Below are 21,576 nucleotides of genomic sequence, written 5' to 3'. Positions count from 1 at the left end.
CTGGGTCTCTCATCTAATGGATCTGGGATGCTGACCAAACCACTTCCACTCCAGAGGCTCATTTCTTCATTTATGAAAGGAGAATGAAGATACCTATCTTATTCACAAGAATTAACAGAGATAATAAACGCAATGACGTGGTTTGTATATACCAGTTCAGCAAGGTTAAGTCTTGACTGTAAGAAATGTCTGGTTTCTATGATGAAATTCCCTCACTCCAGGCAGAGCTCTTGAGCCACTTATCAGATGGGGGCAGACCAGCGGGGAGAAGCAACTTCTAATACGCGGATTGTGTGAAATACTTTAAGAAAACAGCCTCCTTACAGGGAGGAGAGACTGCAGTCTGCATCAACATCTACGCTGAATATGACCTCCAAGCCCTTTTCAAGTCCTCGGCTTCCTCTCAATGAAAAGATTAATCTGGTCATAGAAGTGGCTAAGGCTCGTATTGTAGTCAACGGAATTTCTCAAAGGCACACATACACAAGCTCACCAGTTTCCCAAAGTGGCTGTTATCATGGCTAGGATAACACATCACCTCCCTTTGTAACGACTGTCCACCTAAATGTTCTGTGTTCCTTATGCGAACACCTTGATCCCAGAACCTACTGATGACATCCACCTACATTAAGGCTGCAGCCAAACCCATGCCTTTCCCACTGCCCAAAGGCTCCCCTGCAGGACGGTTCACCAAATTGCTTGTTCACAGTTGCAACTACAATTGTGTCTTGTGCTTTGACCAACCAAGGATTAAGTGCCCAGGAATCCTTTTACATAATAGCCTTTACCTGGTGGAGAAACTTTTATTTCGACGCAAAGGAATTGTTGGACTCACTAAGACTACAGACTCACACATCAGACTCAGAATCCCTTCACTGCATCAGGAGCTTGGGGAGGACTGATGAAGAAGCACACGGCACATCTCAACTGGGATGTGGACACCTGAAGGCGCCGTCACCCAGGAGACACATCCACTGACATACCCGTCCAGGTGTGCCTTTGGTTCAGAGGAATAGCTCTCTTAAGGCAGAAAGTGGTTGAGATTGTTACTTTTACTTTCAGCAAACCCATAAAAGGAAAAGCAAATCCACGCGACCTGCAGGGAGGAAACTGGACAGCTTTTAAGATTTGGACCCTAGTCTCCAAGAGTCTAGTCCATGAACCACATTGTAGGCACTTTTCCATCCTGAAAAAGGACACCCTGGAGGGGATGAGAATTGATACAACTATGTATTACCCACTGTTTTAAGCATTTTTATGTGAAATAGGCTTCTTTATAAAGAGCCTCATGTTGAGCGCCTGATTCACTCATGCAGATGGTGGAAAAGGACAGAGGAAGCTCCCCGCCTTTATTCCTCAATGACTCAGAATATCACGTTAGAAGGAAAAAGAGCGACAGTCTTAGAGGCGTGTCAATTTCATGTATAAATTATGGTCGTATCTGTAAGGAACAGTGAGTGTGCTTACACAATCAGTTAGAATGAATTCTTCAGTTGCTCATTGCACATAAAGGCAGTTTAATTGCTTTTCCTCCTAAAGGGGAAAAAATTGGTATCCACAAACTATAGCCTATTTTCTCATAGATTCAATTCACTAAAAATGCAATGGTTTTGTGACTGTATGCATGAATAAGCAGCCTTAACATATCCTACTATGTTGGCTTTTTTTTTTAAGGTGCATAGCACATATAGCAAAAGGAAAAAGATGTTTTTACCACCTATGGTTGAAGCACTTAAAATTATCTTTAAGTTTTTGGCATTCAACAATTACGCTTTATAGTGTAAGAAAGATAAAGAAAGTAAGAGAGAGAAAGAAAGATAAGGGAGGGAGGAGGAGAGGAGGAAGGAAGGAAAGAAGGAAGGAAAGAAGGAAGGAAGGAAGGAAGGAGGGAAGGAAGAGAGGAAATAGGGAAAGAGGGAAAGAAGGAAGATAAATATTCGGCTTCGCCAAATGTCAAGTCACAAAAAACAAAAGGAAAAGAAAATCACTAAAAATCTTAATATGGCAACATTTCACAAATATGAAAAAAAAATCTCAGTACCAGTTAGCCCATACCTTATACTACAAGAATAAGATAACACACAGAATTTTCTCTTTCTTAGGAGAATCCTTTGTTTGGATCTGGGAAAATAACGATTATTCACATATATCAATCTCAAACGATATTTGCATCAAGTGTTTAAATTATAGGTGCTTGATGTGACAGCCTATGGAATCACGTAGTCATCTTTCTGATATCTATTACATTTTCTGACTGATATCTAATTAGTTGATAAATATCTTCGTCCTATCTCCCATCTTCCAGTTTTTGACTTAGAATTAGGGTACACGAACTCAATTTTATTTCACACAGTTCACCTTTCATTTCTCAAGTTCCGTGTAAGTCATTTAACTTCAAGACAGCTACATCTACTAGTAGCATTTTTGACCTTTATACGGTCATAAATAAATGAGAAGGCTTAGGAATAAGGGGTACAACACAGACATCATTGAGAATGACAAGAACTATCTGCATGATTTATGCATCTTCTTATGTGTTATTAATCATAAACTTAACTTATAAATCTCAGGTGGAACCTAGGAATTTTGATGTGACACACACACATCAGAGTTGTGCCACTTTGCCAACTTATAAATTTTATAAAATGACAAACTATCTAATTAAGTTTCATCCCTGTCAGGTAAGATACTCTGCAAGAAATCAGAATGCCTCATATTCGTGTTCTCCTTCTTTTTTACTTAATTTATTTTTATATCTCTCAATTATAGCAAATTAACTGCCCACATAAAAATATATAGGGATTTTTCTTTTAAAAATGTGGATACTTAAATGTAGAGTCAGGTGTCAAGTAAATAAAACGTTTGCTCAACCAACCAGACGTCTGGCCTAGATGCGGACCCAACAAATTTGAATGCCCGCCGGCCAGGCAGACAGTGTGGGATCACAGCTTGCAGGCAATACAGGACATTTCTGAAGTCAGTGCCTCTACACCCTGGAAGGGCCATCACTCTGACATTTCAGGGGACGGCTCCCGCCTGTCAATGTGGCCAAAAGTCATCCCTGACATTGCAACAGGAAAAGGGAAAGTAGATCTGTGGGTCTTTCACCAATTATGTGAAATCTAATTCTAAATATTGACAATTTTAAAAATATTAATATTTTGCTAACCAATCACAGCAGCTTTATGATCTCTAGTCTAAACGATTCCTACACAGACTTTCTGTGGTATTGTTGTGCCCTTCCTTCCTTCCTTTTTTTTTTTTTAACATTCTTTTTGGAGTGAACTAATTGGTAGCTTTTGGAGCTATGTAGACATGGCCTTAGTAACCCTACCTGGAAAATATCGAGAAAGAAAACAAAAAACACTTTTTTGAACTGTGGCAGTTTAAAGCTACGTAAGATAAAATCTAGTTTCAAAACTACATGGCAAACAGTACTAGCATGGGAATCTGTATTTGACTTTTGCAATGTCAATAAAGAAAGAAAAGTTAAAATTTTCAATATATTATTAAGAATATTCAAATTGGGGGAGACTTCTCAAAAGTTCTTGGGGTCAACTGAGATATACCACTTAATTGGAAGCTTACTGTAGGAGAAATAATTATGCTATACTTTTCTTATTGACTCAAATACTAAGGTCGTGTCAAACAGTGAAGACTACCATGTAATAACCAAGTTTAAAATGATGATCACGAATGAAATGCTCATATTTTAACAGAATACACTTCAATAGGAATAGGGAAGGGGGAGAGACCAGATGTACAGAAATATGAAAGAGCAGCATGGGGTTCACAATAATACCATTCAAATTCTGAGTTGATCTAAGAGCCAGATGAAGGTGACACAATGAAAGAAAGCTGTGTTGAAGCTGAGACCTGCATCTCTCCTGGACCCTTCTCGTTGGGTTTGTTGCTTTCTCTCCTCTCCTCCCTCCCCCTCCAACAATCCATTCTCTGCATTGCAGGGACTTATCTTTTGCTAACGTACTTCAATGACTGCACCTGGAAACAACTCTGAATGTGTTACCACCCAACTCCCAAACAGTCTCCATCCTGCAAACCTCTCAGACTCTGTTCCTCTCAGCACTCCAGCTCTGTCCTCTCTGTTCTTTGAACATGGGAGCTCCTCTCTCCACCCGGACACACGTCCCTGCTCTTTACAGCCCCCGGCTCCTTCCCGTTCTTGTTCTTCAAGTCTCAGCCTCAGGGAGAGGCTCCGCCACCCACCACATCACCCTCATTATTTCCTCTGCAGTAGGTACCAAGCACACTGCCTCAGCCTGGGCACGTGGTCCCCATCCATGCCTGAAACTTTAAAATTGTCTCTTAAACGTGTTTTTTTACCTCCAGTCTCCCTCTTTTTGCCAAACCCATTTCTTGCCTGCTTAACAGTCCACAATGTATGTGGAGACTAAACTTTTAAAAAATGAACATATGACTAATGCAATTTTCACTGCAATATACTGAGTGTTTGTGTCCCCAGATTTGTATGTTGAATCCTAGCTCCCAATGTGATGGTTTTGGAAGTGGCTCCTTTGGGAGGTGATAGGTCATGAGGGTGGAGCCCCATAAATGGGGTTAGTGCCCTTATAACGCAGGCCCCACAGAGCTCCCTCACCCTTTCTGCCAAGTGATGACAGAGTGAGAAGATGCTGTCTGGGAACCAGGAAGCATGTCTTTGCCAGCATCTTGATCTTGGATTCACAGCCTCCAGAACTGTGAGCAACACATATATGCTGTTTAAAAGCCACTCAGGCTATGGTATTCTGTTAAAGCAGCCTGAATGGACTAAGACAGCCATTTTTAAACCTTCAACAGTTTATTACCCACCAGCTTTCCTAAGAGTTTTAATATGAACTCCTTTAGCATTCTGGTGAAGTCCACTAACCTCAAACTAATATTTTAAATGCATAAACAAATACATCAGATTACAAAGGAAAAATTTACTTATGAAAGTGTGATGAAAGCCAGACTTGTGGTATAACTAGATGTACTGTTATTTCACTAAATGGCAGGTGGCAAGTCTAATAACTAAAGTCACTTCACAATATTGTATAGTAATATTTTGAGATATCTGCAATGATTGTAATAAAACATGGAATTATCTGTGATTTGGTGACAAAGCACAGGTTATGCTAATACTACATTCGCATCATTAGAGGTTAAGAGGAAAATATTAAAACTGTATTTTTACATTTATATAGAGATATTATGTATATTAATATTATATATAAATTATAATATCTATATCTCATGGGGTAGATATTTACCATTCAAGTCATGGATCCCTTGAATTCTAGAACCATGGGCCTAGAGAATAAAATTCAACTTCTCAACGTGGGATGCAAATTATTTCACAATTGAATGTCCTCACCACATGGGCTCATTTACAAACTCGTCCTTCGCCTCTGACCTGGCCAGGTTTCATCCAGACTCTGCTGCTGATCTCCCTTTTCTTAGAGTGTTTATTTTAGAAAACTTGTCACTGTATATTTTCCCTCTGTCCCTTGGAGATGTATGTTAATCTTCGTAAAAGCCTCTTGTCAGTTTTACAGCCCAGGTGTGTTTTTCTCAAGGACCTGGGGACCGTCCCTCTGAAATGTGACATCAGGGGTGATAAGTGCCCCCACTCTGCAGTTGCCCTGGAGGACAGGAGCTGAGCTTCAGTGGCTCCAAGCCCTGTAACTACATCTTGCCTGGGAGCTGACTGAAGGGTTATGGGATTCAGGCAAACCAAGAGGGCCAAGGCCCCACACCCCAGCTCTTAAAAAGTCTCCAGCCCTTAGCCTGTATTCATTTTAAAACCTACATTTGGAATAAACACCTTAAGGAACATTTATATATATAAACAACACCCTTCGGAAGGACAGACCGTAACCCTGCATAAAGTCAGACTCAGGTGCAAAGAAATCCAGTCTTCAATCTCACCATCTCTGCAAACTCCTTGTGCCTCTTCTCAGGAATTCAGGCCCAAACTACCTTTTCCCCTTAAGGTTCTGATGGTGCAGCCGTGTGCCAGGATCTACTCTGGCCAGGCCTGAGTGGTCAAGAGACAGGCACTACAAATTGGTGATATTCGTGATTTCAGACATATGACAGGGACAGTAGAATAATTTAATTTGAGATTTGAGTGTTGTTTCTTATTTTATTTCTTTTGATGGTCACCTAATCATGTGGCAGGTGAATCTGTAAACTTACAAATTGGATTTTAAATCACCACTGGCAACTCTGATGGATGGAAACCAAGAGGGAGAAGCCCAGAGAAGAACACTGCTATGATCCTCACAAAAGCTTCTTTTTTAATTTTAAGAGAGATGAATCTATATCTAGACAGATGAAGGGGAGCAGAATTTGCCACCCCAAAATATGTCTTTGGCAAGAGGATTATCTCGAGCTGGTTATTATTATTTTTTTAAGTTATTTTTTGGCTGCGTTGGGTCTTGGTTGCTGCACGGGCCTTCTCTAGCTGCATTGAGCGGAGGCTACTCTTCATTGCGGTGCACGTGCTTCTCATTGTGGTGGCTTCTCTTGTTGCGGGGCACGGGCTCTAGGCGCACGGGCTTCAGTAGCTGTGGCATGCGGGCTCAGTAGTTGTGGCTCGCAGGCTCTAGAGTGCAGAGTCAGTAGTTGTGGCACACGGGCTTAGCTGCTCCACGGCATGTGGGATCTTCCCGAACCAGGGATGGAACCCGTGTCCCTGCATTGGCAGGCAGATTCTTAACCACTGTGCCACCAGGGAAGTCTCTGGTTATTTTTAAGAAACTGCAGAAATGGGGGAATCTCTGAAAACAGAGTAGAGGTAACCTGTTTATAAGAGACATTTATGAATACATTTATGAGGGAACACTCCCTTTGTGAGGGTGTCCTTTCTCTGTTCCAGGAAGAGAAAGATGGCTAAACCTCTAGCAACTTATCAATGGAGAAGAAAAAAGGCCTCAGTCTGCACAGCAACTGTAAGCCTGTCTTCTTTGCTTTGCTGCTCACCTCCCCTGACTGCCCCCAGCTTCTGGCTCTTCAGCTGGGGTGGTGTTTAAGGTGGTGGCTTGGGCCATGCTGGGGAGTTAATCAGGTTCCCTGGGAATCTCCCCTGTATGCCGCAGGCATACATGTTATTAACTTCTGATTTTCCACTGTTAATCTGCCTTTTTTTACAGGGGGTCTCAGCCAAGAACCTAGAAAAGCAGGGTCCCCTACACAAACATTTGTAGGAGAGGTAAAAATCTCAGTTCAGCATATGAATTTTCCTCAGTCCTTAAGAAGGCATGACTTTGCATCTTCTCTGCCACCACCAGTCGGAGTGCACTTTTCGTTCTTTGCTCTCAGTGTTCTCTTTGGGTTCTTTCGCATATGAATTTTCCCCAGTCCTTAAGAAGACACGACTTTGCATCTTCTCTGCCACCACCAGTCGGAGTGCACTTTTCGTTCTTTGCTCTCAGTGTTCTCTTTGGGTTCTTTCGCATATGAATTTTCCCCAGTCCTTAAGAAGGCACGACTTTGCATCTTCTCTGTCACCACCAGTCGGAGTGCACTTTTCGTTCTGGGCTCTCAGTGTTCTCTTTGGGTTCTTTTGCAGATTTCATATGTTCCTTTCTGACTCTGGATAGAGAGTCAAGTGGAGTCACGTGCACAGGAGCAGTTTAGTTATCAGTAAACCTGTGTTAGCGTCAAGGCCCGGGTCGGAGCTCATGGATGGGATTCCTTTAACTAGTAAGGCTTCAGAATCCGAGCCCTCAGACGCTGCTCGGTTCTCTTCCCAATGACAATGTGAAAGTTCACCTGAGCTCAGGAATGCTAGAGAAAAGTTGAGGTGAGGAAACCCACCCCCTTCCCTAAGTCCTCTGTGTTTCAGGAAATGACTTAGTGCAAAGGACCACCTCCCCCCGGACTGAGACAAGAGTCAAGGTGCCCTTTGGTTACCTGTGACCGGACCTGACAAAATCCTCCAAATTCCCATGCTTTCCCTTTCAAAGGTTAGCTGAACTGTTTGGTCCTCAGCAGTCAACTGGAACAAAACTCTTATAAACCAAACTTCAGTAACGCGTTTCTTCCCCCTAAACGTTGGCCCACCCTCAGGCTGGGCCACAGACAGGTTGGCCTCAGGGAAAGACCTGCTTTCACCCACATCCCCTCATGGCCCTCCTGGTCACCGCAGCCCCTATCCCCAGCTTCTTCTAGCTTTGTTTACTGCTCTCCATGAAGGAAAAGCCTTTTCCTAACCCTCGAGATGCTTGCTGATCTTATGGCTGTAGCCTTGTTTTCTCTACGGCAATAGACCTCTTCCCCTCTTGCAATAAATAATCTTCCCCAATAAAAGTCTCTTCTTACTAAATCTGAATTTGTTTTGCATTTGACACCAGTTATAGGAGCCTTTGGTGCTTCAGCCTCAGGTGGGAGAGAAGCCTCTCTGAGCAGCAGTGGAGAATCAGTCATTTTAAGTTGGGACAGGGAGGGGAGGGCGGGCGGGAGGGGGCAGTTCACACACAGAGGTACCAGGAAGGACCGGATCCCAGAGGAGAATGCACCCACCGGCCGGGGCTTTCTGGCTGAAATGGGGTGGGGCTGGAGGCTGGAGGAGGGATGCAGTGGGAGCACAGGCAGAAGGAAGGGTCCGTGAGGGTCTGCAGAATGAGAGGCAATGGCAGCTGCCACAGGCTCAGTGCCCAGATGCTGAGACAGAGACCGATGGATGGACCCGTGGTCCCTCACTTGTGGGGGAGACGAGACGGTTGTTGACTCCATCAGGCCTGCTGAGTCCTTGTGTAGGTACTAGAAAGAGCTACATCCGTGTTTGCTCAATAAACCTTGGGGTATTTTGAGAACAAGCAGATGCAGGGGAAAACTCTGAAAACAGGGCACAGGGTCCCCTTTTGTAGAGGAAATTTACCTTTACGAAGAAAATGTACATTTGCAGGGCTTTCTCTCCTCTTTAAATCAGCACAACAAGCCTGACTCAGCAACCCTGGTGAACCACACATCTCCTGCTTTTCTCCCCATTGCCACCTCCCCTTCCTAGAAGCCCTGAACGCTTCTCCTTTGTTTTAGCCTCAGATGGTACCTAAACCCGAGTCCTAACCACTCCTTTGAGTGACTCACGTCTGGGTTCTCCCAGGTGTCTGTGTGTCCGAGTGACGGGCATGTTAATGAACCTGCGCTTGTTCTCCTCTTGCTAGTCTGTCTCAGGCCGGTCCCATCACCCCCACTGGAGAATCTCAGACGACACAAAGAACTGCCGACTCGGCCGATCGTGTCACTAGGAGGGTGTTATAGGCAGATGCCTGAGGGTGGGCAGGAGAAGCGAGGAAGAGGGGGAGACGCTGGGAGAGCTGGGGTAGACCCTTCCTCCCAGAGGTTTCTTACAAAGTGGGAGCTGAAGGAAGATGCAGGTCATTAAAATTAAATATAAACAGGGGTGTGTGTGAGGGAGCGAGGAATCTGAGTATATTTGAAACACTAATGAGAAAGATCTGGTAGAGAAGTAGCAGCTGCAAATGCAATAAAGGGAAGACGATTCCTGTCTTGACAGCCCTGACAGCGCAGAAAGAAACATTCTAGAGCCTAGAGCCCGGGAGGGGCTGCCTGGAAGCAGGGGGAGCATTCTCTTGTCTCCAAAAGGAGGACGAGCAGGGCTGCAGGCAGACCTCCGCGCTGGCCTGGGGGAAGCTGTCTCCCTTCCGCTGTTCTCTGTGTGTGTGAGCCTTTCCAGGAGGAAGCGATACCCTTGGCTGAGACGAAGGGGGATCGAGGTGAGACAGAATGAAAGACACAGACGGACCTAGAGAAATCCTGGCAAGGTCTCCTGCTGCATTCCTCAACCTCTACCACCCTCTCTTTTCTCTCCTACCTGGATTCCTATTTTAAGAGACCCAAATTCTGGAAACGTAAATTTATATTTTAAGTAACAACTGAAGTAACAAGGTCTAAGAGTTCAACACAAAATGCCATCCTCTTTCAGTAATAAAATATTAAATCTCTATTTTTCCAGGGTAGCCTATGAAATTAAAGAAATCAAGTGATTTTGCTGTGTTAAAAAAAGACTCCACTTTTGACATTTTCAACTTCATTTGAATTAACAACATTCAAGAAAAGGCCAGCTAAATTACTGTGTTGGAAATGAAAATTTTGAACTTTTTCACATGTCAAAAGTGCTTTGGTAATGGTAGGTTCAAACTTTTGTTAGAGACCCCTATTTTGATGGTTTAAAAACACGTAAGGTTCATTCTCATTTTTTTTTCTGGTATAATTTAAACATGACTTGAATAGTACATAGAACCATTACTTTGAGCTGAGACAAGGCTTAAGGGCACGAGAGACACGGTCAGACCCACTTCCACTGTGAACGGACTCCCTGCACCATAGTCCTGATGGGAAATACCGACACGTGGCCAAGAGGACATGGTGACAGGTGAGAAGGCTACCTGGTGATGGGGCCAAGGGGCTTGAAGGTGGTGATGGTGGCCGTTGCGGGTAGAGACAAGGGACTTCAGGTGAAGCAGTTGACAGTGCATGGCTGACCCTGCTCCTTGTGTCTGCGTCCTGACTTGTGTGTACAACAGCCAAGACTCCACTCCACTCCCAGTCAGAAAACTGTGCCCAACTAGAAAGGACTCCAGCCGTACAAGCCTTTAACCGGCTAGGGAGGTTTACCCTTACAATTTACCTGTAAGAAGCATCCCTAGATGTGTTTTGACTCCTTACCTTGGTAAGTGAGTTTAAATCCCTGCCGGTTTTGCGAGTGGTCGCTGTAAAAGTGGATGAGCGTTTCATGAGTTGTGCTCAGCAAGGGCGCAGGCAGGTCGGGGCCACTGAACTGCCCCATCATCGGGCTGGTGTGGAAAGGTCCGTTTTGAATTTCAAGGTAGTCATGATTAGCTTCGGTAGAAAAATTCAGAAATTGAATATGTGCACCTATGAAAAAATATGCAAAATCGGTGGAAGTTAATATCAAATTTTATGATAATGTTTACCAATAGGGATTAAAATTGTATCAGTTTCCCCAAACAGCATCTCTCCAGGAGGCTGAGTGGAGCACACACTTTGTGAATTACAATGATCCTCGGTTCAGTTTCACCTCAGCAACCTACTAGCTGTGTGACCTTTGTCCATGTAGTAAATACCCCAAGTCAACTTATTTGTGAAATACGGGTGTTACCAGCATTGCATCACAGAGACAAGCAGGTATAATTCTTAGAATGGTGACTTACATCCGTACATATGGCAGTGATTTTGTCCAGCTGCTATTATAATCATTACAACCAGAAACACAAGGTTGTAATCGTACGTCAAATCATCCTTAATTTGTGGCTTTATCAAGGAAGAAGCCAATACAGATCTAACAAAATCCAACAATCTTTAAAGTGGCTTTTAAATGGAAGGGCATACCACTGCACAAGAAACTTCTTAGTTTGGTAAGCGATTGTTTCAATTGTGTAGTGCCTGCAAAACAAATTACTGGTGTTTGCAAGAAACCCACTCGGATCAACCCCACTCTAGCTCTCACAATCCAATCTAACAGCCTGGCACAGGGCAAGATATCAAGACGGTCTGAAGGACCCATACTGCTAGCATCATACTCCTCTGTGTCTCGACAAACTGCAGTGACAACTTAGAAGAAAATCAAAATCAAAATCATTTAGAGTTATTTGCATTGTGGTATTGTTGAAAATTTAATTGACGACTGTGTCTGAAATATTTTAATTCACTTTCAAGTTTACTTAGAACGCCAAAGACATTAGCTTTTGCACAAATCCAGGCAATTAAGTTAGATTTGTAAAACCTAAACTGAGAATACCAGCAGCTATTGTAGATCATTCTCTCAACATATGAGGAAAGCTTTACTTTGTGTTATTCTTCTCCTGTTCTTGAGAGATAAAAAGAGCTTTATTTTTTTCTTTTTCATCTAATATATTTGACGTTTCCTAGGTTTTAGGAAATTAAAGATATTAAAATTATCATATTAAAGATCATGTTAACATGGGTTACCTTACTTAAGTGTAAATACCTAGAGAATTTAAAGTAACATATCTACTTAGTATTGATGGAAAACGCAGGTATCAAAAGCCTGAATTCAGTAAAAAAAAAAAAAAAAGAAGAAGAAAAGCTCATGCGAAGAGTAATAGGGAAGAACAACCTAAAGGTACTCAATAAAGTTTAAAATCATCCAAGAGACACAATTTTATCAATTATGAAGAAAACCTTGTGAGGAGGAACAAAAGAGTAAATAATGGCCTTTCTGGCTGGGCAGAGTGTAAGGCCACCTATCACTCTTGGGTTTCAGTTTATCAGGTAATCACTGTTATGACCATCATTTCACAGGTGAGCAAACTAAGGCTCAGAAAGGCTGGGTGTTATGTCCCATGCACCACAGGGAGAGGCAGAGTTGGATGGACACCAACTCCAATTGACAGAGCCCTCATGTTCTCTGGTTTAGCATGAAAATGTGCTAGTCAAAAGCTAATGATATCACCATGTTAAAAATATTACAATTTTTTTGGAGAAAATAATTTTGTATTAAAATTGTTCAACCTAGTTTGATAGAGAAGATTGGAAGAAGTAGAATGTGGAATACTTCACGAAGAGACCGAGAGAGTGAAAAGCAGAAGAAAGACTTACAATGAAACATCTTTAACAAGGCAACCAAACTTTGGAATCCTTTTTGGAAGGAGTAATTCAATTTGTAACATATGGTCCAAACATATGTACTGGCGACACATGAGCAGCCAGAAAAGGAACAGCCCAGCCTGTGGCTGTCCTGCCCATTCTAATACTAGGCACAACAGACGACCAACATGGAACAAACCTATAAATTTAAAACATTTCTGCAAATATTAAAAAGTGTTGAAGAGACATCAGTGAGCTAATTCATTTTCTCCTAAATCCCAGTAAATACGTTTGGTCAAAAGAAATTTGGAAGCAAGAAAAGAAGAAAGAGAGAGAGAAGGATTGAGAGAGATGAAGATAGAGAAAAAGAAAGAGAGAGAGAGACAGGGAGAAAGCAAAGAAGGAAGGAAAGCAGGCAGGGCTAGTGGTCCCCAGCCCTTCAATTCTGACCTGTCTCCTGTGACAGTTGAACCACTTCCTGAGTCACGCAACAGTATCTGATCTATTCCCTCACCCACTGCTGAATTAAATACAGTTCTCTTTTGTGGCCTGGTCCACAAGTCTGATAAGAAAAAGAGGGTTTTTTAGCTAATTAATAAACTATACTAATGGATTCCTTTTTTTTTGGTGGCTACATCAAGGCCACAGAACCCCTGTGGTCTACAGAGTTTCATAAACATCCGTCACATTCTTCACCAGGAGGGAGAACACAGAAGCTGACACAATAATAATCAAAAACGAATGTTGAATTACTAACATTTCTATTTACGTCCTAAAAGTACCAGATAGGATGTGAAACTAGGGCAAGATTAGAACACTTAAAAAACGTATCCTGTTTTTAGGTATAAAATCAAATAGCAGGGAAATGGCTTAAAATAGGCTCATTTCAGATAAGCATATGCAGACGTCAGATGTATTCATCCAGAGACTCATTTTGAAATTCACAGAATGACCCAGTCAAGAAAGAAATGAGAGACAGCAAGCAGATCAAGGGGCAAAAAAAAGGAAGGCTGGCCAATATCTCTAAAGCAAAGGAAATGGTGACCGTGGCCTTTTACTGATTCGGAATTAAACTTGAAATGGAATTATGACAATTATAATTTTAGGAAAAAAATTAGCATATTAAGCAGGATAAAGTATCCAGCCACATATCAAACTACCTAATACATATCAGGAAATAGAACCAAGCCCAGCTCTAATCTGGTTTAGAATGGAATTTTTAGCTATCTAATTTTCAGCAAATTGTGTCCAGTTTGACATCATGAAGCCAAAATGAAGGGATTAAAGTAAGCGTTAACTTATTCTTTTCTTATCTCACAGAATACCAAAAATGTGTCATTGCAACAAGAAAACCAGTGTGAATGCCCATCTTGGGTGGAATTTACACCGACTGTCATTACACACTGAAAATTACGTGTCAGTAAAAGGCACCTGAAGAAAAAATTTTGACTTTGGATTTTGACAAAACTTTGAATAGTAACCTGACCATGGCTTCAGAGTTAAACTCTCGTCTCTTAGTTGATAGAACCTGTGAATAGTAAAGTGCTCTATTTTATATCTTCTGTGCATAATAAACATAGAGCAAAGGAGTTAATACTTTTAGAATTCAGTGGATAGTCTAAAGAGTCTTTTACATCCTCCTTAGACTTCTAGATGGTTTAAAGGCATGGCCAATTTGGACCTCATGGTGTGCGGTATAAGTGCAGTGGGTTTTAAATATAAAAGCAGTTATACTCCAATAAAGATGTTAAAAAAAAAAGTAATGGTAAAGTAGAAAAACTTGATTTCATTTCTGTTAACTATGCCTTTAGAAATTTTCAAGAAAATAGAGACAGAAGTTCTGTGGTGATTGAGCTCATGCCAAAGCCACACAAAACAGCAACCCAAATTTGTGGAAAGGAAGGAAAACAACATAGAAATCATTAGAGCATTTGGCTTAGAAACTAAAAGCAGTTAACAGTTAGGCAATGCCTTCTCCATACCAGGCGCTTGCATTACCTCCGAACGGCTGTCGGAGAATGATATTTTATTGTATTCGTTTTAAAGATAAGGGACAAAGGTTCAAAAACATGTTGATAACTTGGGCAAATTCATACCATCAGTCACTGACAGAACTAGGATTCCTACTCAGCTAACCTCAGAGCTCAAAGACATGAGGAGCCACCATGTACACTGCCCACGCCTTAGACAAAGTCCCTTGACTGCAGGCCCTCACAGAGGCTGGATGCAGGAAACAGCTGCTGCGGGGGATGAGTAATTAGCAAGGGGAGACCAAGGTGGCTTTCACATGATGCCAGAGCAACCAATCATTCTGTCTATTTAATTAAGCTATTGACTGGTCCATGCATGTGGGACGGAAGAAGGATTAATCAGAAGAATTATTTGACGGCGCTGGTAGCTGCTTAACGAATGGGTCGGATATCTATGAGGTGGTCCCACGCATATTCAGTTGTATGGAAAGATCCAAACACAGCAATAAAATCCTCCACGAGTGAAAGGCATCTAACCTATTTTTTTTCAAGAAAAGGCACTGATGTCTCATATTCTGGATAGGTGTGTTTTTCAGGGTGGCTGGGGGAATTACAGTCACCGGTACAGTAATTAATAGTACAATAATCCTTAACACCCTGAGCAACCCAAACCAAACTGACAATCCAGGAAACGGGAATGTACATGCCTCTTCCCTAAATTTAAATGTATAATTTCATGTTTAGAAGTATATTTATAGATTATAAAATTTATCACAGACAAACCTGGTGTGGTACTTAAATTTAATCTGTAGCAAGTTATTCCGAAGCATAACTACATCTATTCTAAAACGCTAGGGACAGTCATACTATTTTGCATGTAGTTAGGATTTAAGACATAAGGTTTCTTTTTGCTTATTCTTCAAGATGCTTTTTAAAGTCCAATACTAGGCAATATCACAGATTTTAAAGACAAATAATTTTAATTGTAATATTTCATAAATATTTAAAAAATTTTGACCTTTCTTCAAATAAATTTTTTTTAGGTTCATAGATCATGATCATGAGGTCAGACAATCTAACTGTTCTTTTTTTTTTTCCTGAGTTACTGTCTTGCATATTGGTTTATCAGTGAGTGAGCAACATACGGAAACATGCCAAACAATAGCCGCCTCAAATCTCAGAAAAGTTGGGAAAATAAATTAATAAAATGTGTATATCCATTCATGAGTAAAATGCTTCTGATGAGGTTTGAAAGAAAAGTGGGAACTATTCGCAGCAACAATTTAAAGACCAGCTAGCTTTTTGCTGCTGTTGTTTACGACATGCCAAGCCCCGTATTAAATTTCTCGCCCGAGTTGTTTTGGTGAATCCTCATGTAACCCTGTGTGGTTATTTCCTTTTTAGAGGTGAGGAAGATGAGGTCCCTGGAGGTTCACTCAGTGCAGTAGCCTGAGTGAACTATCGTTACTCGTCTTATGTGCTTGTGACCCTCAAGATGCTCAGACCCTGTTGGAACCTCCTGGGTCACCTACAACTCCGATCCTGACACCTGACTCCAAACACTGAACCAACCATGTCCAGATCTTCAGATCCCCAGGGTGAGAAAACAGACCAGCCTTTGAGGATAGCTGAGCCAATGTTGGTTAAAGGCAAAGGCTTCTGTTCCGTCTACCACAGAGCACAATTACGGCCTCTATGTTCAGAGAGTTCAGGATTTAAAAAAAAAAACTAAAAAACCTGGAAGAAATAGAGCGCCTCTGTGATCCTTCTGTGAACTGTCTCCCCCTTTTTATCCCCACACTTTGGTGGCCCCTTCAGGAACTCAGTGGACATGAACCTCACATGTGTTCTCCACTGGGGGGGGGGTGTCCCTTCCATGCTCCCCCTTGCCTTGGTGGCCTCACGCCCGCCGCCCTCTTGGCGGCTCTCAGCTGAGCAGGTGCACCCTCCCTTTCCTGCTGCCCTCCCGGCACAGATTCTCAAGGCAAGAGCTTTGAAAACTTAAAAAATATAATCCTCTTCTAGGGCAACGATTTCCACTTATGCTTATGTTCATTCATCACTCAACTAACATTCATAAGTACTCAATTACTCTGAGACATTCTGGGACATTCTGTGAATATCTAATTTGGCACCCCTATCATACTGTGTACTTTTGAGAAAATCACAGGTGGGGAAAACCCAAATTAATGAACTAAAATATAAGGACACCATGAGGCAGACAAGGAAAGGCATGATAGGGAATCAAAATTTCACACAGACTGTGAATTTCTGAAGCAGGCCAGAATGGGATTTTAGTGTACATAACAATTAAAATTAGGAACTATTTAAGGTAGGTAACCTGAAAGTTCATAACTAAATATGATAAAAAGCCATTTTCATAAACCTAAATCAATGCAAGTTATAACAACAAAAGTTTATAGAACAAAAAATACTAGAATGAGTTATAACCTGAGAAAAACCTTAAAAATTGTTCAAAAGAAACTACCACCATTACTGAATTCCAGTGATACATTATAAAAGACAGTGTTATAAAGAGATTGATAATTGAATTAGGGACGCTACATTCTGCACGTCATGTGCCTCTACTGTTCATCATTCAACTAATTTAATTTGCCTTGAAAAGTCTTGCACGGCTGAACTGATTTTTCAAGTAACTTTCTGTTCTCAAAGTTATTCTGCCAAAGATTTATTTAAATCTGTAAGCCACTTCCAATTAAAGACACACTTAGGTCAACAGAATAGGCCCATTTTTCACTCAGCCTAATTCTTTCCAAGATAAAAATTAAAAAGTTGAATTTTGAGGAATGAAAAAGTGTCTCACTCACCGTAGCCAGTGGGCAAGGCGATCTTCCAGGTGCAGTCCAGGTTGCTGGGGTAGGTGCCCGGGAACCCCGGGCTCAGGATCACGCCCCCCATGCTGCTCAAGGTCCCCCCGCAGGTCGCTGTTGGCCGGACAAGGGGAGTTAGTGCTGTGTGTCCTCGTTTTCCAGCAAGGACAATTCCCTCCCCCCACTCTATGGGACCACGCTACCTAGAAGCAAGTCTTCAGAAACGAATTTGCACCTCATTTCAGCACATACATAATGCAATGCCCTTTAGTTATTTATGGGTCTAGTTCTCCCTCCTGAGTTTCCACTGCTTAAGGACAAAGACAGGTCTTCAGTTTATCTGCTTCTGGTCCACAGAAGCTCCCAGTAAAGCTTGGTCAATTTAACGCATTTTGGTCAGGCATCCGATTGACTTTCAGGTTCTGAGTTGTCATCAATACTCACACCTTTAAGTCAGGACAACTATCATTGTCCTGGGAGAGAGAGAAGGGGGTCTCGATGTTGGGTGCACCTCCTGTCAAACAAGGATGATAACCTAATTCCTTGAGTACTTAGTTATCACTGTATGTGATCGCATTCTTTTGTTCATCTCAAAAGACAAGAACCATTGGATGGGCGTACAAACAGAGCCCCCAAAAGCTGTGTATCAATCTTTTTTCCTTTGCGATATTTAAAAACCTCCATCAATGGGCTTCTCTTATTTTACATCTGTCCAATGACCCCAGCAAGATTTTCAGTATAACCCTCAAGTCTCAGCCTTCTTCCAGGGGCTCATCTGTCCACCATCATTTGGTAGCCTGACTCCTGCCTCCTGCTGGGGAAACCCCTCCATGCCAGGCCTTTTCTTATGGTTAAACAGCATATTCAAAGCGTTTTTGGTACAATGGTATGGCTAAAGAACAAGGTGCTTATTTTTATAAAAGAGCCAGGTATCTTGGGGTTTTAACTGGGTTTATATATCTTATTTTATACAGATTCCTGATATTTTGGTAAGAATATATGGGATTTTTACTCCAGGGCACAGGCCATGTCCCGCTGGAGGGATCACATGATGCAGGGAATGCCAGCTTGGTGCAGGGCCCTGGCAAATGGCTTGGCCACCCTGAGGCATGTCATGAAGTTCAATTTAGTTAATACTGGTTAAGCCCTGGGAACGATGCTTGACACTCAGTAACTTGTAGAGAAGTGTTTTGCTGTAAACTGTCTTCCTTAGTACTATTATTAAAAAAAATCAGGACTTGAGGTTTCCAAGAACTTATTAGTAAAATACTATCTCTTCATGGATTTCTAGTCCTAAAATCCCCCAGCTTGGATTAATCTAAAGCTAACAGCTAAGAAAACTTTCAATCTCTCAAATAAGTCTTTGAAATTTATTGTGGGATGTTTGTGAGTTTTCCAGTGAAAAAACTTCCTCTGTACCTTGTAAGGAATTAGGAGCAAGCAAGTGTTATGGAAGTTGATGCATCTTTGACATCTGCTAATATACGAAACATGTAAAATAAAAGATACAATTAATTATATTTGGCTAATATAAGTAAACTATTCAAATAAAACATTTCCTCACATAATACAGAGTGTCAGCAATGACATATCATTTGATTGAATACCCACTGTGAGTTGATTTTATTTCAAAGCTTAAAATATTTAAATTCCCACGTTTAAGGGAAAGCTCTTCATTTAAAAATAAATAGGGAGACGGATGTTCTATGCCTGAATCCCAGTCCCAGTGAGTCCCTCCACAAGGGCGGCTGCCTTGACATCAAATACTTTTTGATATAAAATACTGTCCCTCCAACTTCACATCACTTATCGGTTCTTCTCAATTTTGTTTCTGGAGATGTGATTTTCCTGAGGCTAAAGGTGTACACAGAACCCTTCTCAGACTCTCAGACCAGCTACGTTCGTTCTTGCCATGAATGAATCCACTGGCTTCTGATACGCATGTGCTGTGCCTTTAGTGCCTCGAGCTAGCAGTCTTGCATCTAATCCCTGTTGGTTGGTTCAGAGATGCTGGAAAAGCTGAGGAACCACATCCAGGGGGAGAAGATGCTTGTCCAATCCAATAACAGCATTATTATGTTATCATCATGTAACAAATGTTTGAAAGGAATTTAAAAGTGCATCTTTGAAGCTCAAAAGTGGCTCAAGGAGATCACCATGACGTTACTGATAATCTGTACAGAGACCCAGTGACGGAAGGCATGTCCATACCAATGCAAAGGGGAGACGGGTAGTTCCAACGCCGAACAGTCCCTGGCATGCAGGAGATGTGGGAACGGCCCTGTTCAAGAGAAAATGAAATAAAACTCACATAACTGAACATAGAGTATTTAAGGCTTAAATGTTTGTGAGAACATCTGTACTTTCTTTGGTTTTCCCTTTTTGATTTAATTACAAATGCAAAAAAATCAGAACTCATGAAATCTACTAATGTGTGTTAATGAATCTCATATTTGGAATTAAAATAGAAAAAAAAGTCCATAATCATTGTGTTTCTTGTCACTGAAATCAAAATCTTGTGATGTCCCCTTCAACGGTCTTTATTTCTGCCAGGATGCTTCCCTAATGCTTACAATGTTGAACTGAACTGGTCAAAGTAAGTCTTCTTTTTAACCATCAAAAGTTACAGCTTTTGGTCTAAGAGGCTGAAAATGATTAGGAAATACTAGGGATAGATGTGAAGGGTGACATGTCAAAGGTAAGTAATCTGCTCATACAAAGGTTAACTTTCACAATTGCCTACGGTTCAAGTGCAACTCACATGACCTTTACGGTTCAGCGAAGAACTGGGTCAGTTCTTCCTTTATTGGAGAAAAAGGGAGACTTAATATTCATTTTATTATCAGACAGCCTCACAGCTGTCAAATTAACGTGTCTGCGATGAAATTAATCCTCGTCATTCAAGGTCTCTTTATCCTCTAAATACATAAAGTTTTCAACTTTCAACCTTCAAAAAATCTGTCCTATTATTACTCTTTTAAAAATTAAACAGCAGCAGGTTAAATTCTCAGTGTTTCGTGCTAAAATCTCTTTTAAGATGAAAGAGAAGGTAGTGAAGGGGCACCTCTGTGTGCAGACTATTCAATTTTACTTTTTTCCTTATTGTGACTTGGTGGTTTTATGTGCCATGAATACTTATCTTGTGAATTTCCATTTGCCAAACAAAATTGGCACAGAGGCAGCTGAAAAACAAATCTTTAATTCATGTTAAATAATCCCAGCCATATTGGGAACGCATCAAACAAGAATTTGCCCTAAGGCAGTTATCAATGACAAACCGATTCCCCAAGCTTAGGAAGGTTTCATACTCAATTCATGTGCCACAAAACTCATTTTCTCCTACTACCTAATATTCTTAAAAGTTGTTACGGTAAAGGAAGACTACACTTATTCTTAAAGAAGACATGCAGGATAATGCTTTTCCTGCCAAATTTCATGCTCTGTATCTCCTCATTCTCTGACCTATTACGTTATCTTTAATAAATTTCTTTCTGAATTTTGGACAAACAAAGTACAAAAGCCTTTAAAGGTATTTATGGAAGACTACCAATAAAATGGTCATTTATTACCAATCTAGGTCACATCCTGCTATTGATTTCAGCAAAGACATTTCATATTAGTGATTCCAGCTGAAATTTTTATAATGGATCCAAAACAACACAGGAATCTGTGCATTTATTTACTAGCTTCAAATGGGAATTTTCGTTTTTCATCTTTGAAAAGAAAAGTAAAACAAATCTAGAGAGAAGGAAATCATTAATCATTCAGATATCTGGGACTGACATTTGATGTGTCCTGTCTCTGCCACTTTATGCCTGAATCTCACTAGGCAGATGCACTTATAGACATTTGTACGTAAACCATAAAAGGAACAATTCTTTTCATGAATAATATGTAATTTATGCATGCTGTCATTCCAAATATACTAATGCGTTACCAAAATTCCCAGTTGTTAGCAACTTTTTAAAAAGTCCAGAATCCTTTTTAACTCATGTGAATGAGAGACAGTCACAGCTTGTAAATTCAATGCTTGAAACTGTTATAAAGAAAAAAAAAAGCTTAGTTTGCATTTGAAAACAAGAGCTAAGTGGCCTGACTGGACTCTACAGATGTGTGTCTGCAGGCTTTTATCTCTAAGCAGCATATTAAACAATTCATTGTAAGAAATGTCTTTACTA

The 21,576-nt window shown here is 41.1% G+C and overlaps 1 protein-coding gene across 2 annotated transcripts in view; it reads right to left on the bottom strand.

Annotated features, from left to right (window-relative positions):
* The window catches only part of CSMD1 (CUB and Sushi multiple domains 1), a 1,753,128-nt gene that overhangs the window by 134,832 nt on the left and 1,596,720 nt on the right, over positions 1–21,576 (bottom strand). For both annotated transcript variants that reach the window (XM_060291350.1, XM_060291351.1), the window contains exons 39-41: positions 19,610–19,679; positions 17,396–17,512; positions 10,696–10,905 (exon numbers count right to left, since the gene is read on the bottom strand). In XM_060291350.1, the coding sequence (XP_060147333.1) occupies positions 10,696–10,905; positions 17,396–17,512; positions 19,610–19,679 (397 nt within the window). The remainder of the gene's footprint in view (positions 1–10,695; positions 10,906–17,395; positions 17,513–19,609; positions 19,680–21,576) is intronic.

The sequence above is a fragment of the Globicephala melas genome, chromosome 21 (genome assembly GCF_963455315.2).
Source record: "Globicephala melas chromosome 21, mGloMel1.2, whole genome shotgun sequence".
NCBI classification, from domain to species: domain Eukaryota; kingdom Metazoa; phylum Chordata; class Mammalia; order Artiodactyla; family Delphinidae; genus Globicephala; species Globicephala melas.
This window is presented reverse-complemented; position numbering and strand designations above follow the sequence as displayed.